A 26,114-nucleotide genomic window follows, 5' to 3' on the forward strand; every position below is an offset into this window, starting at 1 on the left:
TTGCCAAGTTCAAGAGCCGCTATGAGCAGAGGGACGGATTGAATGGCGTAAAATTTACGACGTTTCAGTCATCATCTTACACTCATTTTTTGTTTACAACGGAAAATTCATAGGATCTCCCTGGTCTTTATTCCATCTCTGCCTTCATAACTTCACCATCAACCCAATGCAATGGGGTTAATGAGGAAGTTAAACAGCTGACTTCGGTTTATATCCACGAAGCGCACACGCCAATGTCAATGGATTAGCCCAAATCGCCCTTGACCAACTATTGAAGTTGTTGTAAGCATGATCAGATATTTGTGCGTGGTAGCAAGCATTGTTTGCCCTTAGATAAGAGTTGATTCTACTACATGTCTTTCAACTCCATAGTTTAAAACAATAAACATATGAATGAATACCAATCTCCAGCTCAGGGGATTGTCATGTAATACGTATACAAATGTCTCATCCTTTTGACCTCATGACATATGTCGACGTCATTCAGCATTTTGTGGCCTGATGACCTTGGAACATGTTGTCCTTTGCTTCGTCACGGGCTGACAAGAACGTGTTGCCTCGCTCGGCCTAGCCCTTCCTATTTAATCTCAAGTAGTTTTGTATCAAATCATCAATCTATGCTTCTAATTACCCTACAACAATCAGGAACAAAGCCAGCAGATGATTTTTCATCGTACTCTGTATAATTTTGTCAAACTAACAGAAAAATAACTTTTTCTTCATAATTTTGCTAGTACTGAAAATTATAGTGATATTTTCTAAAACTTCAGAATAACAAATTAAAAATAAATCAATCAATAATGCAATGGATGTTTTTAACCTTATTAAGATGGTCAATTTGTTTCGAAGAACAAATTAATTTAAAGAATGATAAAAGGAAGTTGACATAGAACTATAGAAGATAGAATGGAATAATTGAACAAGCCTTGAGAAATAAGTAAAAAAATATGTTGTAGCCAGGTGTTGAACCTGGAATCTCATACCTTGAAGATTTGCCAATGTGCTACTACAACTTTGTTGTTTAGTTTATGGAAATATATAAACTTATATCCTTAAAGATAAACACGTGATAATCCTATGTAATACAGCAAAATTAGCAGAGAAACCAAAGTTTAGCACTTGAGAGCGAAAAGGCAGACGGCTCAAAGCTTATGCCAGATTGATAAGTTCAAATGCCGATATGAGTAGATCATATCAAACTAATTAAATGAAGTAGATGAACATTTCAGTCATCATCTTAGCCTCGTGTTTTGTTTAAACAAGTCTTGTACTTGACAATGGAAGATGCTAAGCGGTCTGTAAACTTGAGAAATCTCATCGCTTTGATTAAGGATTTTTGAGTATTCGTATATGATATATATCAGCTTCATTGTTCTAGTAAGTAGTAGTACCGTTCCTCTGATTTTTTGTCAAGTTCATCCGTTCATGTCTCTTTACTCCGTTAATAACCGTAGCAAGCTTCTAGACCTATCTGCTAAATATGTCGAGCTCTTTGAAAAATCTCAAAACTTTTTGTTCTCTTTAAATTGTTTTGAATAGTTATACAGTTGCTTTTGTATGGCTTCTAGAAAATGAAGGAATTATTGTTGGTTGTGCCCGAAGACGCATTGGATGTCCTATGTAAACCAATAAAATTGGTCGAGAACCCGAAGTATACCGCTTCAGAGCAGAAAAGCAGATCGCTGAAAGAGCCAAAGCTTAGGCCAGATTGCCAAGTTGAAGCACCGCTATCAGCTGAGCTGCAGAGGGATGGATTGAATGGCGTAAAACGGATTGTTGTAAATAAAAAAAAAATTAATAAAAACAAAAAGTTTACTGTAGCCAGGAGTTGAACCTGGAATCTTAAGTCATTAGATTTGCCAATGTGCTACTACAGCTTTGTTGAGTATTTGAAGGAGAACAATTAAATATTATAAGTAACTGTCTTGATATGCACAAGTAAACGTCAAAGGTAGGAAGTCTTGGGCAGTTGGGCCTTATTTTACTTTTAAAATAATCAACAACTTTTTTATAAGGCCTAGTATAAGACTAATCCAAAAGAAAATAAGCCCAAAAATAATACTCCCTCCCAGTCAAAATAAACTTCCCTATTTCCTTTTCCGTCTATTCACAATAACCTCCATATTTCCTTTTTTGGTAAGTGTTTGTGTGGTCCAAATTTAATTGTATGGTGGGGTAGTGTATTTGTGTGGTTGAAATTTAATTATATGGTGGGGTAGTGTGTTTCCTTAATATTTGTGCCAAAATGAAATGAGAGGTTTATTGTGAATGGGAGGGAGTATTAGTTTATTTTAAATTTTAATTTTACTTTAACTAATCGACATTTTACAATGAAAACTAGTATATTTAAATACATAAGTTATCAATATAAAATTTTAGGTTGTCAAAATAAAATACCTTTTTACGATTTTATTAACTAAATCTATTTGGGTTTTTTTGTAATTAGACTGGTCCTATGTGGAAAGTGGTCTTAGAGCAATAGAGCATTAAGGTCATGTTCTTTTGATCAAACGGATCGATTCGAATCGAATCGTACTTATAGGATCGAATCGAATCGAATCGAACTTATAGGATTCGAATCGAACTTATAGGATTCGAATCGAATCGAACTTATAGAATCGAATCGAATCGAACTTATAGGATCTAACTGAACTTATACGATCTGAACTGAACTAAACTTATAGGATCTGAACTGAATTTAACTTATAGAATCTGAACTGGACTTCATCTGAACTGAACTTATAAGATCCGAACTTAAATTAACTTAATTTATTTAACTTAATTATTATTATTATTATTATTTTAATAAAAAAGCGCAACTATTATTATTATTATTATTATTATTATTATTATTATTATTATTATTATTATTATTATTATTAATTGTTAAGAGAGGACATTGATTAAAAAAAATATAGTCTAAAACACAAGATACGATAAAATATTTTTCCGCTTTTTATACATTGTTTTGTTCATACATTATACTACAATTACATTACGATAAATTATATCACATATTACATCTTTTGTTCTAACCATTAATTTCCATATTACCGTAATCATCATCACTTCCATCTTCACTCTCACTCTCACTCTCACTCTCGACAAAGAATCCATGGCCTCGCCAAATTATTATGTGTATCGAATAATTAATATTATGTGTATCGAATCCATGGCCTCGACAAAGAATCCATCACTTCCATTTTTTTCTAAAATTATTATGTGTATCGAATAATTAATGTGAAATGTTTTTGTGTCGATTTTTAAAAATAATACTCCGTTTATAAATTTTATGAACTGAACTTATAGGATCTGAACTGAACTGAACTTATAGGAACTGAACTGAACTGCTGAACTGAACTGAACTTAAACGATCTGAAGTGAACTTAAATTAAGTGACTTTAAGTCCAAAAGTACAGGACCTAACAGTGGTAGAACTAAAACTGTGTTCTTTCTTTTAGTTTACCTAAAATCTATAACATGCAAATAAGTTAGCATCACCAACATAATCACCCGTGTCTTCTCTCCCCCTTCTCTCTAAAAAAACAAAACCCTATATTCTCACCCTTTGCCGTCGCCGTTCTCCTCCTTCCTCCCACCGCTACCCATCAACCTCCTACCATGTCGCCGGGGATGGGGTCTCTCAAGACCTTTCTCCGGCGACCCATCTCCTCTCTTCCGATTAACCCTCCTCCCCTTTCTTACCCACACCCGGTTCTGGATCGTACGGGTCTGCCCGTTCCTCTCGGTCCGCGTGGTGTATGTGGGCTGTTTGGGTCTTATCGGACGAATTTGTTGAGGTGGTGTGGCAGGGTGGTGTTTGGATCTGGCGGTGTTGTGGGTTGGTAGGGAGGCGGTGGCTTCCGTTTTCTTCCTGTGTTCTGCTTTGTTTCCTTTATGATTTTGTTTAATTTCCGCTTTCGTTGTTGTTTCGTCTCTCTTTCTGAGGGCTTTGTCCCCGATAACTATCGGTGGTGTCCTTCTCTCAGTTTGCGAGCTTTCGTTTTCTGGTTCGTTTGCAGTTTTCTAATAAGTCAGCAGAAGATCAGCGTTGTTATAGATCGTTATATGGTTTTACATATTTTGTCCGATTCATGGCTACAATCAATCACGTCAGAAGAAATGGATACTCGTCAAGGAAGATTCGGAGACCCTCTTATGGATGAAAGCCTTTTGCGGCGAATCGATGATAGAGACTACATTGCGGTGTTTCATTCTTTGAACAAGAATTTATTTCCTATGGTTGTAATCGATTTGTATCCGATTGAGCTTGGCATATGTTGTAGATGTCGTATGACTTTTTATTAATGATAATGATCTTTTCTCAAAAAAAAAAAAAAAAAAAAAAAAAATGTGTTCTTTCTTTGACACATCATCGTCATCTCACCAAATAACAAACTCGGTTTTTTTTTTTTTTTGAAATAAACCCAAAGCGGGATTACGCATATGCCATTAAATCGGCTTTTGTAATATCCACGATGCAACAAGGAATGGTCGAGGCATCGAAGAAATTACTTCCACCCAAATTACATGAATGAGGCAATGAGCCAAAGAATGAGCGGCTCGATTATACTTCCTACTAATATAGTAATATGCGACCATCTAACTGAATTAAAGCTATTACAAAGCAACAAAAATTCGTTAATGACTATATGAAAATCACTTCTTCCAGCTTGACTTTGCAACGCATCGATCACTTCCTTGCAATCTCCTTCCATTGATCACTCATCTTAATTATTGTCTTACATTCGTGATTTAAGTTACAGTCACAAATGCCGTCAGTTTCGTATTGTTGTCTTATCTCATCTTGCAAAGTCGAACAAGTCACACTGTCTGTAATACTGTTATCTTCAATCTGTTGTATCTTCTTCATTTACTTGATATCAATCGATTAAAGTTACAGTTTACCAACATTGTTGTTCTCAGCTGTCATACTTAGTACACTTTTACTCGTTAACTCACATGGGTACTAATTCTAAATCGACCCAAAGTTTACCACTTCAGAGCGAACAGGTCGATGGCTCGAAGCTTAGGCCAGATAGGCTTACCAAGCTCATGTACCAATATGAGCAGAAAGACGAATCGAGTCTTAGCCTCATTTTTTGTTTAAACAAGTCTTGTGCCTGAAAATGGAAGAATGTTGTACCTGCACTCTATGATTTGCTCAAATCTTAACGATTTGCTTCTTTTCGAATTTTTAGGATAAAAATCATAAAATTCATAGTATTTCTCTTGATTTTAATGTATACATTTCTTTCCATGTATATTTTTTCTGGATTTGCTGATTTTATTCCTTTTCATGTAAATTTTGCAGAATTCGTCCGGCTCATACACACATTATATAGAGAGTATAGACCAGCCTTTTATTTCATCTACAATTTGTTGGTATTTCCTTAGAATTTTAAAACATGAAGCTTTCATTTGTATTTTACATTGCTCTCATATCTGCTTTCATCACTTCACCATCAACTCAATGCAATGGGTTAATGCGGAAGTTGAACAGCGAATCACAACTGTCATTAACTTGCCGAAAAACAAGAGACTTCGGGTTTTGTGCCTACACACTTGGAACCGATCCACGAAGTGTACATGCCAATGTCAATGGGTTAACCCAAATCGCCCTTGACCAGCTATCGGCTCAGGCAAAGGTTACATCAAGATACCTACAAGGGTTGCGAGGTAGGGTTGTCGGCAAGGAAGAACAAGTGGTCGGAAGATGCATTCAACTATATAGGGCCATGGCTTTGAATGGCAAGCCAAACGGTGCAGCAAAACATAAGGCTAACATAGCTATGAAATATGCCCGAAAGTGTCAACAAGGTGTTGATCACAACCCGTCCCCTAAGTGGCAAATGATAAGTGCCATGAACCAGTTGACAGAGGACTTGTCGCGGTTGTCCAGTGATCTTATCAGATTGCTGGGTTAGCGATATGATTAGATATGTTTGTACTGAGATCGTCTCACTGTGAGACGGTCCCATTAAGAAACTCAGCATACACATTAAGAAAACAATCACACATTTGATCACTTCCTCTTCTGAGAGAATTCAGATTTCTTGAATGTATGAAATAGTTGCAAAAACATCGTCATGAGTCGACATTAATCATCAAATTCTAACAAAAACTCGAACAATTATCCCAACAAAACAAGAATTTGGAAGACTAACTTCCCACATACCAACCTACTCAACTAATTAACCAAAACAAAATTCACTACAAAGCCTAAAACAAAAACATCAGAATCTCAATTCTACTTATTCTTAATGGAAATCCCGAGTTCGCCAGCGACAATGACAGTAGTAGCCATACCAATAAACATACCATGCTCAACAATACCAGGAAGCCTCAAAATAGCATCACTAGCTAAACTCAAATCACCCAAATCTTCTTTCAAATACAAATCAACAATATAATTCCCATTATCAGTAACATAAGGTTCTTCACCATTTTCACCAATTGTTCTAAGCTTAACAACACACCCTTTATCCTCAAACAAAATCCTCAACCTTTCGGCCGAAAATTTCCAACAAAATGGCACAACTTCAACAGGCATTGCTAAACCACTTCCACCTATATAATCCACCATCTTTGATTCATCAACTATAACAATAAACTTTTTTGTTGCACTTTCAATCATTTTTTCCCTAAGTAAAGACCCACCTCTCCCCTTAACCAAATTCATATGTGGGTCTACCTCGTCCGCGCCATCGATTGCAAGATCAACAATTGGGTGAGAATTCAAATCTGATAATGTTATCCCACATGATATAGCTTGTGCTTGAGTCTGTTTCGACGTCGGTATACCAATTATATTAGTCAATTTCCCTTGACGCAACAATTCACCAATTCTTTCAACAGCATGTTTTGCAGTAGACCCAGTTCCTAAGCCTAAAACCATGTTTGATTCAACATATTCAACTGCTTTATATGCTGCAATTTTCTTCAATTCATCTTGTGATAATATTCCTGTTGTTGATAATGGTGAACCGATTAAAACCCCATTTTCCATGGTTGATTTTTCACCTGCTATCAAATGTGTGCATGGAATTGCCATCTTTTTTTCTTAAATTTGGATGAAAAAGAATACCCAATTAATTAAAGAAGCAAAATTGGGAAAATCAAAGGAATACCCAATAAAAAAAATTCAAAATTGGATGGAAAAGAAGCAAAATTTGGGAAATCAGATGAATACCCAGATGAAAATAAGGGAAATGCTGAAATGGGTAGGAAAGAACAGCGCTTGTTAGCAATACAACCAAAAATATAAGACCGTCTCACACAATAATTACTCGAAAAAGTAAATGGAAAGTATGAAGAAATGAAGAAGAAAAGGGGGAAATTGAGGAATACCCAGATAAATTAAAGGGAAATGCTGAAATGGGTAGGAAAGATTAAGGGTTTTTAAGGAAGATATAAAGGGAAAAATGAAGATAGAAGAGAATATAATAAGTGGTGGTGTGAAAAAGAGGGAGAAAAGATGATAAAAGGATGGGATTCGGAGAATGGGCGGTGGTGGCTGATTGAAGGAGAAGAGAGTTGCGGAAAACTGGAAAAAGGTGTTGGGGTAATTAATTTTTAGGGTTTAATGGGTGGAGAACGTAACGTAAAGGATAAAGCTGAAGATTTGAATTGTAGGGAAAGAGGGAGATTCGGTCTTCTTTTTACGGCATTTTGTTTTACTCGTTTTCTTCATGGTTCCTTGATTGGGAGGCCAATCCGCGAGGGTTGTCTCTTGTAGAACCGTCAAGTCTCGTGTTAATTGATGGCTTTGTTTCATGTACTCGGTACGTTACTAAATTCAACGGAGTACATCCCCATCCAAAAAAAAAAAAAAAAAAAAACTATGAGGTTTAAAAGGCTGAGACACAACTAAAAGTATATCTTTTGACGCAAAATCTCATTAAAGACGGACGATATTCGTCACATGTTGTGAGGGATACCATTTTCTCTCACAAAATGTTCATTGAGAGGCGAGTGAGAAGCACATGTGGGGTGCTCCACCTTGTCCCATCTCCCTTTTTGTGAGAGGTCACAAGTCACAAGCAAGACGCTTTATTTGATGGCATCCGTTTGTCCGTCTTTATTTTCGGAGTTCTTTCAGTCTTTGTCTTTCTAGGTTTCAGTTCTATTAGAAATATAGATAAGAGCGTTTTGGTGTTCCTCATATGGTGAAGATGCGGAAGATCAGTTTCGTAATGGATCGTTATATGGTATTACATATATTGTCGATTTGTTGCTTACACTCAATTTGGTCAGATAAAATCGTCTCTCGTCAAGGTTCAAGATTTTATGATCCTCTTGTAAAAAGTTGTTTGTGGCGATATGATAGAGGATGTGTATTGGAGCAATTCAAGTTTACAGATCTTTCTTTGAACGAGATATTATTTTATTTGGTTTTAGTCGAGTTGTATCCGGTCAAATTTGACACATGTTGTATATGTTGTATGACTATTTATTAATGAATTGATTCTTTCTTTCAAAAAAAAATGCAGAGACACATGACACGTCCTTTTCAGCTGATAGGAGCTGAACTGTACTGAACTGAATGGAACTCAGCTGAACTAAACCGAATAAAGATGAAGTAAGAGTTAGTTTGCGAATAGATGGATTGAACTGAACTTAATGAAACTGAATTAAAAAGAGGGGGACCACCAACATGCGATAGAGACTGTGCAGGGCCACAAATTACCGACAAGGTGACAACGTTAGGCCATAGACCACAAGCAACGACGCATGGCCCCAAACCAATGGCCATGACCGGATCAACGATCGGGAACAGGGGAAGGGGTCGACGCGCGGGGGTTAGGGAAAGAATGAGGTCGAGAGCTGAGGAAGAGGTGGTCGGAACTAGGGGCTCGTGGTTTAGGTTGTAAAATAAGCAAAATTGTTCAGTAAATTAAGCTTCTACATTAACAACTTTGGAGTTTTGACCCTGGAATTCCAGAATATCGCGACGATGTTACTTGTTTTGGTTTGAGCACTAAGGATCCTAAAAGTTTGATATCATCATTAAGAGGTCATAGCAATATGTACTTAGAACCAACACCAATAAAGAAATCTTATTCAACACAAAGTTTGGAGAGTGACTGTCTTCAAGTGGTGAAAGCATTGAAAGGAAAGCGTGTTGGACGGAGCTTAGTTTCGCTGGTCTTAGAGGATATTTTCTTTTATGTAGTAATTTTCATTCCGTTATTTAGTCATATACTAGTCGTATTCATAACTGTGTTGCTCATTAGTTAGCTCATCCTATTCTAAGGGCTACTGGTAGAGTAATATGGGCGGAAGTTTTACCGCTTTCTGCTAACAGTGTTATATTATTTGATATTTCGTTACTATAGTATACAGGGACGAAGCTAGGACAAAATTTGTATCTAGGCCGATTTTTATTTTATCGATATATACTCATTCATTAGGGTGACCTCAAACCATTATGTCAACGGTTTTTATTTTTAATAGGATTTTTAGCGGAGTATAAAACATATTTATTGAATTAGGATTTATTCTTGTTTAATTATTGGATTATGCATTCCTTTTTTCCAATAAATTAATTTACTCAATATTTACAAAGCGTTCTTAATACTAGTTTAAACGATGAATAAAATTACAAATGTAAACAATAATAAATCTCTTATAAGACGCCTTTATGATAAATTAAAATGGGGTTAAAGTCGTATAAATAGTACTTTGATAAAATATGGGTCCTTCCGTTTTGAAATAGTGTAAATAATTATTGGGCGAAAAAACTATTGTTGACAAAAAAGAATGTTTAATAGACAACCTAAACAAATGAAGCAAATTGTTAAAAAATTAAAAATAAAACTTAAAAATTGCAAGCTACTTTCCTCGAAAGTGTGACCTTCTGGCTGAATTCACTTAGTTGTCCTTACCACTTTAGCAATTACCAATGTGCCATATGTAATTTATTTATCATTAGCCTACTTATTTAATACTTGTTCTTAGGAATTTTGCCTGGGCCATGGCCCATCTGGCCCAGGCGTAGCTTCGTCTCTGATAGTATAACCTTCGGCTTTTCTTCAAAAAAAAAATACTTTATTTTGTATGATATGTAAAAACATACAGTATATAATGACTAATGAGTCTAATCCACCCAACAAACTCTTTATTGTTGTTAAATATGATCTCGAGCTCAATCAAAATGATCTCACGCTTGTCCACATTCCACTCCAACCTAGGCCCGATGCTCAACCTCAGTGAGACTCTAAAATAAATAATACAGTAATAAAAAAAGCCCCGATCCTATTTGAAGCCCATATAAAAGCTTACTATATAACGAGACATTTACTTTTTTTTCTTTTTTTTTCTTGATGAGTTTTAAGTTACCCTTACTATAAGAATCATGATTTCATATATAAAAAAACCTTAACATAGATGATCCATCTAAGCCTCTAGGGTCTTTAACATTAGATTGATTTTCTCCGGGTTTAAACCAACTAAGATTAGAGATTGGATTTGCCAAAGTTCAATATGGAAGACCGACTCGGATGGCATCAGGTTTGGTTTGGGTTGAACCCAACTGTCCAATTGTCCCAATTGTTCGAGAAAAAAAAAATGATTTAGCATTGGATCGATTTTCTACGGGTTTAAACCAATTAAGATTAGAGACCGGATTTGCCAAAAATCAAAATGGATGATCGACTCGGATGGCATCGGGTTCGGCTCGGGTTGGACCAACAGTCCAAATGTCCCAATTGTTCGAGAAGAAGAATCATATTCTTGAGATAAAGTATTCGCATAAACTCTAGAAAAGGAGTTTGAGGATCTATCAACAGTGGTCAACACCATTTTTGGCCTAACAAAATGAGCCTGTAAAGCTTGTTTTGTGTTGTTTTAATGTAGAAACTAGAACCATTTTCACCAGATCAATTATTAATGTATAAGAATTAACATTAATATTCGTACATAAGACTAGATTCCCAAATCATACGACATCTTTCTCACAGAAATGGGATCCAATGAGGCGAAAGAAATTACAGAATTAAGGTTGAAATTTGTTGCAAAATGTGTTGTAACAGGGGTAGCATTAGGGTTATCAATTTGGGGAATAAATCATGCATCTGGGTTATCAGAAACCCTAGAAATGTGGGTTAGGAAGAAGAAGAAACCGATTCGGGTTTATATGGATGGCTGTTTTGATATGATGCATTATGGACATTGTAATGCTCTTCGTCAAGCTCGTGCTTTGGGTGATCAATTGGTTGTTGGTGTTGTTAGTGATGCTGAAATTACTGCTAATAAGGGTCCTCCTGTTACTTCTCTTGATGAAAGGTTTGATTTTTCTTTGTTTTTATTGTTGTTTTTGTGTTTTTTAGGTTTAATTTGATGTTTTTGGTGGAATTGGGGATGTGGGTTTTGTTGATTTTGCGTGATCCTTGAGCTTAGGTGCCTAATGTTTCGGGTTTCTGTTGAAATTGGGAATGTGGGTTGTGTTGTTTTTGAGTGTATTTTGTGTGATCCTTGAGCTAGGTGTTTATTGAATTTAAGATACTATTCTTTGTTTAGATTGTTGTTTTGGGAGCAATTATTGTGCAAGAGCATAGAGTGTGAGACGGTCCTTTTATATTGATAGTTATAAATTGTGCTTTAAGTTTATTGATAGTTATAAACTGTGCTTAACGTTTGGAGTTTTTGTTGGAATTGGGGATGTTGGTTTTGTTGTTTTTGTGTGTAATTAGGGTGATTCTTGAGCTTAGGCGCTTGTTGAATTGAAGATCGTCTTCATTGTGCAGCGGTGTTCATTGTGAGGCGGTCCTTTTATATATGAAAACACTCATTTATTGATAGTAGTAAATGGCATTTGAAATTTGGAGTTTTTGTTGGAATTGGGGATGTGGTTTTGTTGGTTTTGAGTGTATTTAGTGTGATCCTTGAGCTTAGCTACTGATTTTAGATGCTTTTTTTTCTTGTCATTTGTTCATGGGATGATGAGAAAATTTTGTTGTGTCTTAGTGATTGTAGCTAAAAAGTTGGACGCTGTATTGGAAATGGAGGTGTCAGTTATGGTTTTAGTGTTTTATTGAGCTTATTGTGAGATCCTTGAGCTTAATTACTGAATTTTTGATACTTTTATTTGAGATGTACGCTGTAGTCTGTACCGTTTAAGTCATAGATTCCTAGAGAGGTGATAATTTATGGATGATTTTTGCTGATAACTTGGGAGGTTACGTTGGGAAACGGGGATTCAGGATTGAGGTTTTGTTTGATGGTCTTGTGGAGTCTGGACATAGTTTTTGTAATCCTAGGATTCAGGATTGAGGTTTTGTTTGATGGTCTTGTGGAGTCTGGACATAGTTTTTGTAATCCTAGTGCTGAACACTGAAATAATGTTACATTATTTGTTATTCTGTCATAAATCCTTGAGAATGTGAGTATGACTTTCCTTAAGTTTTGTTACTGGAATTTCAGAACCCTTTTCAGAAAGGGAGCTGGTTTTATTTAGACCTTTGTTTTGTGATGCTTTAGGCTTTTAGCTTATGACCGAAATTTAATCTGATCCAACACTACCCAATGCTCCAACGAGTTATGTCTATTGTTCAGTGGGTTTTACTGAATTTGACATTTCTGAATACATTATCTGAACCTTGAGCTTAATAGTAAAGTAAGGTATACTTTTGAGTGTAGTCGTAGAATCTGCTTATTCGTAATAGTCTTTAAACAAAATATAATTTTTAGTTGTTCAATTTATTTTGGTTTATAGGTATATTGATGAATGATGTAAATTTGGTTGTATTGTCACTTATTACTTTTAGTTGGTAGATGTAAATTGGTATAAAATTCTTGAGAATTTTTGGTGATGATATCCTACTGTTTAGAAGGTGGTGTTGTATTAATGCTTTTAGCTTTGATTTATACTTATCTAGCTTTGCTGATATAGGGTGTCATCTGATGTTACTGGAAATAAAAAAATTTGGAACTAAAACTAATTAAATTTAATTGAACACTCTACAGGATGATAATGGTTCAAGCTGTGAAATGGGTGGATGAGGTCATTCCTGATGCACCTTATGCAATTTCTGAAGAGTTCATGAAGAAGCTATTTGAGGAATATAACATTGACTACATTATTCATGGAGACGACCCATGTCTTCTTCCTGATGGTTCTGATGCTTATGCTCTTGCCAAAACAGCTGGCCGATTTAAGCAGATCAAACGTACAGAGGGCGTATCCAGCACTGACATTGTTGGTACTAACTCTGTTCTGACTTCTTGACTTTTCTTTATTGCTAAAATTATGTAATACTCCGTATGTGTTTAACACCATTTTTTTTCCCTGTGTGTGCTATTGGGTGATTTCTGTCCTGTCAAATGTGCAGTAATGCTATTTAGGCTAACAGTTCAGACAGCCTTATACGTATTGTTATTTCTATTTATCACACTATCAATATCAGGGCTTTTTAGACATGTTTTGTATCAAAATGTGCAGTAATGCTCTTTAGGCTAACAGTTCAGATAGCTTTGTATGTATTATTATTTCTATTTATCACACAATCAATGTCAGGAGTTTTTAGACATGTTTCTTATATATGTACAGGCCGTATGCTCCTTTGTGTCAGAGAAAGATCACTCAATGACAAATCTAATCATTCATCCCTCCAGAGACAGTTCAGCCATGGTAGTAATAATAGCCAAAAATTTGAGGATGGCGTAGCAGCTGGTGAAACTCGCATTTCACACTTTCTTCCTACGTCTCGTAGAATTGTTCAGTTCTCTAATGGAAAGGTACTGAAACTGACAAATTTTAAGTGATGAGGCCTATTTGGAATGTGGTATGTGTGTAGTTATGGGTTATAGTTCTGAAAATGTAAGCTGGCCCATTCGTAATGTGAAATCTATTATGATTAGTGTTAGTGTGTTCCTCCCTCCGTCCCGGTCGATTGTTGTCCTTTTGTTTTGGCACAAAGATCAACGAAAGAGGAAGGGACCAATGACTAAATGACAAGTGGAACAAATTGAGTGTGAATTGATCAAATTATTCATCAAGTTCATTCTTAAAATAGAAAGGACAACAATTGACTGAGACACCCAAAAATAGAAAAGGACAACAAATGACCGGACAGTGACAGAGGGAGTACTATTTATGCGTACGCTATTTGGGGAGATTGGGGAATTTAATTTGAAATCACTATATTTCAAGAGTCTGTTACTGTTAAATGCAGGCGAAATTTAGTGATATGATATATGTTAAATTATTATGAAAACTAACTAGAGAGGTCAATCCTATTACTTTTCTGTAACATGTAATCCTATAGCAATTACATTAGCAAGAGCAACTAAATGTGTGAGATTGCTTGAATCCTAATGTCGTGATTATAATCTTACAATCCTAACACGGGTAAATATTTGAAGTTGTCTTTTATTGTGAGTTGCTTTGGGCCTTCATACCAGCTTGACATATTATATTGTGAAGTACTTGAGCAATTAATGGATGAACATAGGAGTAAGGCTAGTACTGACCAGTTTGGAGAAATCTTTGAGGCACCAAGGGAAGTTGTTGTAGAAGGGGGAAATAGGCTGCCACTGATAGGTTGCAATTCAATTTTCACTTGATCTATACCTCATGGTAGGAGACTTGGTTTGATTTGGTTATAAGAGCAATGCATTAGGAGGGGACTGCTGAAGCATCTTTCCGACTTAGACATTGGGAAGGGAGTCACCGTATCTTATCAAAACATAAATCATATCATGTGCATTTATGAAACAAAGCATACACTGAATTGGTGAATAGACTGGAACGTTGTGGCTTTTTGCATTTTTTTGGCTTCTTGCATATTTAGAGATCTCTTGGTGGAATTGTGATGTGTTACGATGTTAGCTACGAGCTTGAAAATGAAACACATACTAAGCTTCTGGTACTGATGCTATCTTAGTGGCTTCTATGTACAGGGCCCCAAACCAGATTCACGAGTCATTTATATTGATGGTGCATTCGATCTTTTCCATGCAGGCCATGTGGAGGTATAGTGCCTTTTACCGTTTCCTGAGTCTTCTATTTTTTCTACAGGTCATGTTAGCTAAGGAACTCTGCAATATACTCCATAGTTATCTAAGGGTTAAGGAAATTAGCCTTCATTCCGTACTTGCTCTCCAATTTAATTAGGCTTTTCTGCATCATGTTACTTAGATTTTTGTCCATATGTGGAGGATACACTTCATATATATGTAATGCATCTGGTCTTTCCCGTTATTGTCATAACATGTTCTGCAAGTTAGAACTTAGAAGTGGGAGGTCCTAAGAAAGTGTTCATTCGTCTTGGCTATCCATATCCGTGTAAAATTTCCTTTTGTTCTTTTCAAGAGTTAATTTGGTTGCGATTGATCACTCCTTGAGATTCATAATTTTTCCTGTCAAAAGTTTATTACTCTAATTCTGGTGGGAGTTCTTGTGGTTCATCATGCTTGGGCTTTTCAGTATCCTGATGGACATAACTACCGCCTTTTTTTTCTCTTTTGTTTGTCTGCTTCTATATATTTGCTAAATTGACCTATGTTGATCCTTGCTCTTATAGATATTAAGGCTTGCTCGGGAATTTGGAGATTTTCTTCTTGTTGGAATCCACACGGATCAGACTATCAGGTAATTCATGCTCTTCTCAAGCAATTCTACAAACATGAAGTTCCTTTTGATATTGCTTCATTGTGGGCTAATATATTCATGCATGTATATTTCACATTGCTGCGTGAAACGCGTGACATGTATATATCTAGTAATGAATATTATCAACATTGTTCTGCCTCTTCAACATTCATGAAACCCATGTCAAAGATCATAAATATTATTATTTCATGGTCTTCTATTGTTTAATCAGGCAATAACATAGTCCATGCGTTGCCTCACTTCCACGAGATTTGAGTAGATTTATTTGGTGTTTGAAGGCTCTGCCTCGTGTAGCTTCTCGTTTATTGATTTACCATCTTTAAATGATAACGCTACTTTCCTTCTAATCTCAGTTTATCTGAAAGCATCCCCATTGTTTTTATTGTGTGGTTGTAAACTTTTGGCTTGAAAAATATAAGCACCGGAGACTTTTAAGGGAATCCCCGTCACAGTTTTACTAGTCAATTGAGACAATTGGTAATTCGTTCTTTTATGAGGCTGTTTTATCTTCATTCCTTTTAATTTTATAAATCCAAGTATTCCTGTCTAAAATAATCAACTTCCATTAAATAAAGACTCCATCAAGTTTTTCACGCGAGAGCTACCAGAACTTATTAGAGCTGTTACTGGATAGAGGAGTGATGTTCCTTTTTAAGAGTTGATTACTTCACTAAATATTGAAGGCCTACTCCTAGACCTCCTTCTTTGGTTGACATTTCCATAATTCCATCTCCAATATACCTGTCGCAGCACACCCTGGAGCCTACTGTTTTCTCCCCTCTTAGTTTTTCTTTTTATGCCACTCTCTTAAGCAGGTGTCGATATTAATCTTCTTTCTTCGATATTTATCGACATTTTGCAGCATACTGTCATTATACTCTACTCACCATTTTTTCCAAAGTGTAGTGAAAGAACAAGTAAACTTTATCAAGTTCTTGTTACTGTTCTTATAGGTATCAGAGAATTCTGTAGCTTTTATATGCGCGCAAGAATGTAAGATTGATGGTATATTTTTATTTCCTAGTGTCTACAACAGCAAAAGATTTTATTAGCAGAACTATTTTGTTTTCTATTGAAATTACTTTTCTATTGAAATTACAATAGCAACGACATTACCCTAGTGTCTCCAAGGCTCTTGCCTATGGTGAAGTAGTGACGGTTGGATGTAAACAACCTTTTCTGTGTTCAAAACACAAAATATTGTTACTGGATGACCCATAATATAATACGAGCTTTAGTGCTATAATCCTTGTTCGTGCTACTGATTGTGGTTGCCATTTTAAAGCACTTTACATTTATTGTAGAGGGTTGGTCTAAGCGCTTTTTTTTTTATTTGTATGTTGTGACGAACAGTGCTAAAAGAGGAGCTCATCGCCCAATCATGAATTTACATGAAAGAAGCTTGAGTGTATTAGCCTGTCGTTATGTAGATGAGGTGATTATTGGTGCTCCTATGGAAATTTCTAAAGACATGGTTAGTACACTTTTCAATCCAGCATTTCTTACTTCTTTCTTTTCAGTCTCTTGTTGATGCCTAGGAGTTACAGGCTGTGGTGTATGAGATAGGGAAGAGACTGTACACCCTGCTTCTGCTCAAGTTTTGTTTTACATAGATATATAGATTCTTACTCAGATTAATTTCTTCAAGGATCCTTTATCCCTGATTCCTTGCTACTTTCTGTCAGCATTGATTTAGTAAGGGCAAGTATATTTGTTGACTAAGATCGATGTCATGATATTTCAGGTTTCAACTTTCAACATCTCATTGGTGATCCATGGAACCGTTGCCGAGGGTGATGACTTTCGGCTGGTGAATATTTCATACTTTGTAACGTAATTTACATATGTAATTATTGTGGTAGGTTGAGACTGAGATGCTATTTATATGCAGGAAAAAGACAACCCATATGCAGTTCCGATCAGCATGGGTATCTTCGAAGTCATAGAAAGTCCACTGGACATCACTACAACAACAATCATTAAGAGAATAGTTTCGAATCATGAAGCATATCAGGTGTGCTTTCTTTTCAGTTTTCACTCACCCGACTCCTGCATTGATCATCATTTCTGCTATTCTGCCTGAGTCACCTACTTCTTAGCGCAACTATCTTTAATCTAGTTATGCATAAGCATACCCAAAATGACCCGTTTTCCAGGTCTGCTTATGGTTAGATGTGGCAAATGGGTCAATCGGGTCCGGTATGGGTCGAGTCAGTTTGGGTCGGTTCATTTCGGGTCTGTCATACATTTCGGATCGGGTTGGGTCGGGTCATTTTCGGTCAATTTCGGGTGACCTATTGTCGGGTCACTTTCGGGTATGGGTCATTTTGGGTTGGGTCGTTTTCGGATTAATCGCTAAAACACTTTAGTTAGTACTATTTTGATTAAGAAATACTATTTTGCAAATTTAACTATTTATTAAGAATTATTGTAACCAATGAAACTCTATTTTGATGCATATAACATTAATATGACTTAGTACTTGTCGTTTCGGGTCATTTTGGGTTACATAAAGCCATTTTGAATCGAGTCAATTATGGGTCAGGTCTTTTCGGGTTGGGTCATCTTAGGTCGGGTTAACATTGAGTCAATCAAGGGTCGGGTCTGGGTCGGGTTGGGTCAATTCGGGTTTCGAGTCATGTTCGGGTCACTTTCGGGCCTCGGGTCAGCCTTATCGGGTGGGGTCATTCGGGTTGGGTCAGTTTTGCGAGGTCTACTTATGGTATAGGCTTGGGGATGTCACTGGTAAAGTGATTTGAGTGTTAGTACATTGCACACAAAAAAAATATTCTAGAGGCTAACGAATGTCATGTCGTTCATATTAAGAATGTTAAGAGCAGTATATTTCTCTCCAGACACTCTTAAGGCATTTTGTGGCAATAGGATTTCCCTGCCTCAAAATTAGGGAAAAGAAAGTATAGAAAGGAATAGTAGATTGTGGTGTTTTTATCTGTTTCTGCTGGTATTTACTGGTTGGAATTCACTTTGGTCCTCTATCCTTCTGTGCAGAAACGCAATGACAAGAAAGGAGAGAGTGAAAGGAGATATTATGAGAATAAAATCCACGTTACTGGTGATTGAATGCTTCTGCTGGAATAGGTAGGTAAATCATATACGTTTTATCAATTTTTATTGTTTACATGCGTTTTTATCAGTATTTGTCCGTGATCTGAAATCCTTTATTAAATGGGTTCTACACTCGTGCTGATGTAACATTGGCTTTACAATACTTCAGCATTTGAATTTGGTTGTGCGTCGCGTGGGGACACGTCTCCCCACACAGCCAAACATCATGGCGCAAAGTATGCATGTTTTTATTCTAGCAAAATATGCAAGTTTTTATTCTAGCAAAATATGCAAGTTTTTCAGTGTAATCATGCTGACACAAATTGCAGACGAATAAGAGTAAATAACAATGACATTACATTAGCGCTTCATTGATCTCTGCTTGTGGCGTGGTAATAGGGGCTTGAATGTATGCAGTTGTCCCCGTGTACTGTTTCCATATGATTCATAATAAAAAATTGCATTGTAAAATGCATTTGTACTATTCTACTTCGCAACACTAAGAATATATCCGTCTTTGACCCTATGGAAATGAAAACTCGGAGTGTCATATGCACATCATCATGTTTAGTTTCAAAGTGTAAGTTAACTTTGCATCTTTTAACGAACAAAATACATGTGTAGGCTGCCGCATTGGAGTCCATTCAGCTTTCATTAAGTTATAGTTAGGCGGCATAAAATTTTCGAGCAGAGATAGGGTACCGAAACTACAAGGAGGGTGGAAATAAGCTGCTGCACACGATGTAATGTAATCTCAGGTGCGCTGACAATGCAATTCCAAGCATAAGTGGTTTGATTACCAGTCCTTTCTGTTTCTTGATAGAGGAAGTTCATTGAAGGAGGGAACAAAATTTTGACATTTTACTATTATTAAAATTCCGATTGGCCTTTGATGTGTCAATTTTACAAACCAATTCATGCACAATTTTGCAAATATGGTTGTTTGTAATTAGCATTGTGTTTGAAAACCGTCTCCTCATTCAAGGTAGAGGAATGTTGTGTTACTCCTGTTTCCTTGCCCTAGGTTGGGGGCTTGTTAATTAACTCGAGCACTGTTTTTTCTGTTGAAATTTGTAGTATAATTGAGTTGTTATCGTCAAGGTTCACACGGCTGAATGTTAATGTTTAGAACGAGTACAAAAATGACATGGTACAAATTTCACACCTCGTGTTCCCACTGACTTGCATATTCAAAGCCATGGGAGTCATTGTTATAGGATCTGTGTCATTGCTTTAAAGGGTCAGGACTCGGGCTTGCAGTTGATGGGGGGCTCAAACCGGCCTGCTCTTCCTATGCAGTTGTTACTGGCTTACTACACCAAAATGCCAATGTAGACCTTGTCAAGCCTTATAAAGCATCGTGACTTATGGTGAACTATCATAACACACACTCTCCATTTATCCATTTAGCTCCGCATGCCTCTTTTTAGAAAGGTTTGATACCAAAACGTGAGTCGTATCCTCTACCAGGTTTGTATTAGCTCCGTTGGATTGATCTAGTTGCATGTAGGGCCGATGGTCCTGGGGAGTTTTGGGTTTGGTGTCGGGTGTTGTCGTTGGTGTCGTTGTGTCAGCTCGGTCTGATTAATCGGTCTTGGTTTTGGTGGGTCCGTTGGTTCCGTCATTCTTTGTGTCTGAGGTCATGGTTTGGGGTTTTCTTTCTTGAGATGTGTGTGGTAGGGTGAGGTCGGGTTTTCTTGGCTGTGTTGTTGGTTCGGGTCGGATGCGGTGGAATCCACATCAAGCTGATGTCTAAGTCTTTTTTATCGTTTTTTCTGTTTTTCCAAATAATAAAATCCTTATGGTTTGGGGTGTCCTGTCCCCTTATCCACGGGTTAACTAGGCTGTCTGGTACTTTGCATCGGGTTTGTGTTGCACATAGCTCTCCGCGGTTTTACAAGAGGGTTTTGGTAAAGGAAAAGTTCAAGTGGGTTTCTAAGTTATTTCCCACATATTTACTCGTTTGTCTTGGTCACGAGGTTCTGATCAGCGGGGGAGGTGTTCCAAAGTGTAGGAGATTGTTCTCCTCTGGAGACAGATTTTCATGGTTTGTTTTCCGCCTTTTCTTTCTACGTCCTTGGGGCGTAAGTGCACTTTGGTCTTCCTCGTTGGGTCAAGGGGTTCGTTGGTTTCTTGATGACGTTTATCACAGCCAAGGAGATGAATCTCCAAGACGCTTCTTTGAGTCTTGTTGTAGGTATTTCTCTGAAGCTGTTCCGTTTAAGACGAGTAAAGACGAGATTAAGGGGGCTCTTTGGTCTACTGAGGAAGTATATCACAGCCAAGGAGATGAATCTCCGAGACTCTTCATTGGGTTTTGTTGTAGGTATTTCTCCAAAGCTTCATCAATCAAGACAAACAAAGATGGATGTCTTCCTTTGGCCAACGTTGCTCGTCTATCGCAGAGTGTAAAGGATGTTTTTGAAGTCCAAGTCTGTGGCCTGCCTGCCGTCGTACGCCGCCAACACATTATTGTCAGCCGATGCATTTACCTTGTTGTTTTAGATTATGTTATTAGTAGTATTTTCGTGTTTTATGCTGTTGTTTATAGGTATGGTTTAGTGGCGTCACCACAATGTAAAAAACACTTTCTTTACTGATTGATTCTTAAAAAAAAAAAAAAAAAAAAAAAAAAAAAAAAAAAAATAGTCTACTACTCCGTAAGATTTTGCGGATCATTTCTATTCAAACTCTCTTTTGACATAAAAGCACCTACAATTATTGGCAACATGCTAGTTAATTGATGGGTAAGTTGGAAACTTTCAAGACATTCACTTGAAACAAAAAGGACACAAGACGTTCACTTGAAAAGAAAAGAAAAAAAAAAGGTTTTTCTACGATGTACCCTTAAACTCCACTGTATTAATTACTGTAGTACACAACGTGACCAAACTTGACAATCCGTGATAAGTGCTGACGTGGAGAATGTTTAGTGCATGACTCACTATTAGCCATCTAATCATTCTCAGGATTTAAACTTCGACCTCTTTATCAAAAACTCTTCCACTCGTATTGTTATTTTTCATTTTAGCTCTTAGAGAAAACCTAAGAACTCTCGATTCTCCCCCAAAAATTTAGACACAATCAAGATTTGTGTTTGTGTTTATGCGATCAATTATTATTCTTCATATTTAGGTATTTAATTACTTCTTAAATAATGACAGTTTGTATGATTAGTTGTTTATGCTTTTCATTCGATATTGATATTCGTACTGCTCATTTGAGAAAAAAATGCATCTTTTGTAGAGTTTATGTATCTTAATTCAGTTTTCTTGAGATAACGTATTTTAATTCAGTTTTTTGGTGATTATTATTGATTAATCAAGATGACACAAAAACAAACTTCAACCCATAAATACTCGAGGAAGGAAAACAGGAGAATGAATGGAGGAAAACTGTTGAGTCACTAATTATGGAGGGAAATGGGTGAATCGGCAATTATAAAAGTCCGACAATGCACATCATCTATAAAACTAAGCAAAAATTGACGGAAAATTAAGTTTGGGTCACGTTGTATACTAATTAATACTAGAATTTTATAGGTATACGCCGTGTTTTAGGAAAAGTAAAGGTACACGTACACCGTAGAAAATAAAAAAAAATGAGGGTACACAATAAAAAAACGAAAAAACAAAGAACTAAGCAAAAAAAAAAGTGGGAACAATATGAATTCGAGGTAGGCGGGTTACAAGCTAGTTTCATTCAACTTTCTTACATACTTAAGCCAAATCGATAGCAGCAGTTGACAGTTCCAAACTTCCAATCGAGATCACCTGGTGCTTTCACGCCTCCTCTGATAACGAGTTCTATCATTATATCTGGGCCTATCACCATGCCTTGGAGCAACTGGCTCAACTCTCCTTTGCCTATCTGGAGATCTCTGGACGATTTCACCATTAACAAACAGCTCCCCTGCAGAGTATAAAACGGAGAGCACACTTTAGGGTTTAAAACATGTGTACAAACTACAAACTAGTAGTGAGTTGTACAACACCAATCCCACATACAGTATATTGCCCTTATTTGACGGTGGTCTACTAATATCACCTTCGAACAGAAATTCCTCAAAATATACGAAGAGTGTAAATTTTGTCAAGTTTAATTTATTACGACTACTATTTTCTATTATCATCTTTAAAAAGTTGCAACTATAATATTCTCAAGTAAACACTGTTAATCACTAAAATCAGATTGTAAAATGGGATAGAAGGAGTAATATACAAATATCTATCAATTTTGGTTGATACAATTCTTTAGTATTTAGTTTATCATCAAAAAATATCATGTATATTCTGTTTTTTCTTCGGGAGGAGTTACGGTGAAAAGTTGAGCTAAAATATCATGTATATTCTCATGCAAGAACCCAACATGTTCCAACGCTTCAAAATTTGGAAATTGTAGAAGACACAAGCAAGAACCCAAGGCATCTCAATATTTACGGTATGCATAACTTAGAAAACAACCAAAAAACACATGATATATCACTCCAACGACTGTATGTTAGGCAGATCGGTGCAGCTAGAGTTCATCTGAACTTCTTAACCAATGTTGATCCAATTCAACGAAACAAGCAAGGATTCTATGAGAATCAAAGTTATCTTCAAACAAACATATATGAATGGAATATAATATGTTTACCTCCATAGTCCTTGTACTCAGGGTCAACATAGGAATCCGGAAGAACGAAAAGAACACCCGGCAAACCTACACGCAAACCAACTTCCAGATGAATAAATGCATACCAGTATATAACTAAGTACTCCCTCTGTCCCGGTCATTTGTTGTCCTTTTCCATTTTTGGGTGTCTCAGTCATTTGTTGTCCTTTCTATTTTAAGAATGAACTTGATGAGTAATTTGATCACTCTCATTCAATTTGTTCCACTTGTCATTTAGTTATTGGTCCTCTCCTCTTTCCTTGGTCTTTGTGCCAAAACCAAAGAACAATTGACCGGGACGGAGGGAGTATATAACTAAACAGAGAGGCATAAACAAGCCACCATAAAAAGCCACATTACCTTCCATCTTGTTTGCAGTCTCTTCATCAACTTCACAACCGAACCCAAAGTACCTCTCACAAGAGACGTTGTAAATCTTCTTAATCGCCTCTTCCGTACTGATTCATTCATACACAATGTAAAAATCAAATTCAAATTTACAAAGCAAGTTAAGAAACCACATTGTCGTAGACTCATGTGTCGCTAATATAAAAAAACAGCAAAGGACAAAAGAGAAAGCAAACATCCACAGATGAATTCATAAATTTGACTCTGTTTAAGATTCAAAAGCACAAGTAAGCAAAACAGTCATATGCTCACATGTAACAATTTAACTCTATTTTTACTACCTTTTACAGAGAGCTATAGATTTGAAAAAGCAAATATATAGAGTTGTCAGATCATGTTGTGAACAAAAAGCCCCAAATTTTGTTCAGCGCAGCTCCATGACAGTCAAACAAGCAACCATAAAAGGTGCGTTGGATTGAGGACATAGGTTACCAAATCCAAGCCAGGCCTAACAGTGCTTTTTCGCTGAATGACAAAGGGGCTAGCAGGTAAAACATGGGGCAAGAGACTATAAAATATTGAAAATGCATTGTCCCCAACTCACCGTCTATGAACATCTCTAATTGAGAGTAACATATTAAAAGTAATACATGTGCGATTGTGGGAACGAGCAAAGAAACAGGTGGTAATGAGGAATTTGACTGCCATATGGAGGGAAAGTAACCTATAGTAGAGTGGTGGAAAGGTGCGTAACTATTACCCTCCCTCCCCTCCAAGTTCCTACCCCCGTTTTGCGAGCATAGAGACTCTTCGTTTTCTCTCCATTTCCTCTAATAGAACAATGTCAAATCATTATTCCTTCTCCATTTCATCAAACGATTGACCATTGGATCACCTCGGAACTAAACTTGGACCATTGAGAGGGAGAGGATCAGAGGATCCAAATTGTTGCTTTCCCAATCTAGACCATTAGCCCTAAATGAAAGCAAATGGTATTATACTTCTTTTATTATTCCCTCTGTCACTCAATTCCAATTGGTTTTTTCTCCTCGAAAAACGTCAAATGGCTCAAATCTACACAAAGCTTGAAGCAAGCACATGAGAATTAAGAGGGTCTTTTAGATTACAAATGACTAGTATTCCCAACGCCAGTGGCGGAACCAAGATTCATACAAGCGTGAAAATTTTCAAGGAAACTTGTATTACAGTAAGGTAAACAAAGAGACAAAAATGATAAATTTAACTAAAAATTCTAAAATTTTCAAGCCCGCTTAATTTCGTCACGGCCTAATACATTAACATGATATCCATAGAAGAATCGCCTCAACTTCTATAAAATAAAACATCAAGGACGTATATAATCCCTCCGTTCCATTCATTTGTTTACCTTTCAATTCTTCATAAGCGGTATTTTAATCAAATGCGAACAAATAATTGAGACGGAGGGAGTGCACTTAATTCCATCAATGCCTAAGACATTAACATGATATCCAGAAGATTTGCCTCAACTTCAATAACATAAAACAACAAGAATGTATAAACCCCTCCGTTACAATCACATGTTTAGCTTTCTATTCTTCCAGAGCGGAATTTTAATCAAAGTCAAACAAATGATTGGGACCGAGGAGTATAAACCTTAAAATTAATCAATCAAAACAACTCCATAATAGTAACAATCTACATTAAAATGAGTAATAACCTGCCAACAACTTTAGAAAGGGTTTCAATATAAGCATCAATCATCTGCTGTTTGGTAGCGCCTTCGCCACCGGGTTTATCTATAATAATAAGCCAATGTTCATAATCACAACCCGGAAAAAGCGGCGCAATCTCCGTAGGCGGGCGGTCACTGAAGTTGGACCCACCGGAGTTGTTATTGAGTGGAGAGTATGGGCCGGACCGGTTGACCCGGCATCGGATGGAGTCGAACCGGGTGGCGGAAAACGGTGCGAGGGACCGGGTTGAGTTGGAGATAATGAGGGATGGTCGAGCGGGTCGGGTGGGGCAGAGTGTGGGTGGGCGAGTGATGGTTGGGACGGTGGAGAAGAGGCGTTTGAGGGACGAGCGGAGGGATAGGGTTGTTGTTAGGGTTTTGGTGATGGTGGTTGTCGCCATTGTTGATGAGAGAAATGAAATGAGTGAGAGGGTTTTGTGTTTATGTTGTAGGGTGCGTTTTGTGTTGGGAATTCCAAGTCGACTTAAACCCGTTTAGTTTAGTTTGATTTTTTCGGTTTGGTTTAGTTTAGTTTAGTTTAGTTTAGTTCAGTTAGTATTCAGTCCAGTTCAGTTTAGTTCAAGTTCAGTAAGATTAATTAGATTTCAGTAAGATCAATTAGATTTAGTTTGTTTAATTATATTACGCAAAAGTGATGATTAATTCCCATAACTTTAACCAATTATGAGATTAATCCATATACGAAGGTAGTAATTA

General features: G+C 36.7%; 5 protein-coding genes across 5 annotated transcripts in view; 3 read left to right on the top strand and 2 right to left on the bottom strand.

The window, feature by feature from the left end:
* LOC141589775 (aspartyl protease family protein 1-like) overlaps nucleotides 1-1,885 on the top strand; it is a 65,337-nt gene extending 63,452 nt beyond the window's left edge. Inside the window, 2 exon segments of the mRNA XM_074410399.1 lie at nucleotides 1,569-1,763; nucleotides 1,877-1,885. Coding sequence (XP_074266500.1) covers nucleotides 1,569-1,763; nucleotides 1,877-1,885 — 204 coding nt within the window.
* Nucleotides 1,886-5,408: 3,523 nt separating this feature from the next.
* Nucleotides 5,409-5,927, top strand: LOC141589776 (uncharacterized). The gene has a single exon (XM_074410400.1). It carries the CDS (start codon nucleotides 5,409-5,411, stop codon nucleotides 5,925-5,927), a length of 519 nt encoding a protein of 172 aa, XP_074266501.1.
* A 160-nt stretch (nucleotides 5,928-6,087) lies between these two features.
* On the bottom strand, nucleotides 6,088-7,669 carry LOC141591835 (putative ribose-5-phosphate isomerase 2). Its single transcript, XM_074412318.1, has one exon. It carries the CDS (start codon nucleotides 7,052-7,054, stop codon nucleotides 6,251-6,253), a length of 804 nt encoding a protein of 267 aa, XP_074268419.1. The 5' UTR covers nucleotides 7,055-7,669; the 3' UTR covers nucleotides 6,088-6,250.
* A 3,096-nt stretch (nucleotides 7,670-10,765) lies between these two features.
* LOC141591836 (ethanolamine-phosphate cytidylyltransferase-like) lies at nucleotides 10,766-19,785 on the top strand. Its single transcript, XM_074412319.1, has 10 exons — nucleotides 10,766-11,286; nucleotides 12,967-13,202; nucleotides 13,550-13,737; nucleotides 14,902-14,973; nucleotides 15,525-15,592; nucleotides 16,967-17,087; nucleotides 17,358-17,423; nucleotides 17,505-17,627; nucleotides 18,623-18,712; nucleotides 19,304-19,785. Exons 1-9 carry the CDS (start codon nucleotides 10,964-10,966, stop codon nucleotides 18,692-18,694), a joined length of 1,269 nt encoding a protein of 422 aa, XP_074268420.1. The 5' UTR covers nucleotides 10,766-10,963; the 3' UTR covers nucleotides 18,695-18,712; nucleotides 19,304-19,785.
* Nucleotides 19,786-22,305: 2,520 nt separating this feature from the next.
* Nucleotides 22,306-25,858, bottom strand: LOC141591837 (multiple organellar RNA editing factor 2, chloroplastic-like). Its single transcript, XM_074412320.1, has 4 exons — nucleotides 25,383-25,858; nucleotides 23,696-23,793; nucleotides 23,318-23,383; nucleotides 22,306-22,591 (listed from the first exon to the last, which is right to left on the bottom strand). The coding sequence occupies exons 1-4, from the start codon at nucleotides 25,796-25,798 to the stop codon at nucleotides 22,449-22,451; spliced, it is 723 nt and encodes a 240-aa protein (XP_074268421.1). The 5' UTR covers nucleotides 25,799-25,858; the 3' UTR covers nucleotides 22,306-22,448.
* Nucleotides 25,859-26,114: the final 256 nt, after the last annotated feature.

This window comes from Silene latifolia, chromosome 7 (genome assembly GCF_048544455.1).
Source record: "Silene latifolia isolate original U9 population chromosome 7, ASM4854445v1, whole genome shotgun sequence".
Lineage (NCBI taxonomy): Eukaryota > Viridiplantae > Streptophyta > Magnoliopsida > Caryophyllales > Caryophyllaceae > Silene > Silene latifolia.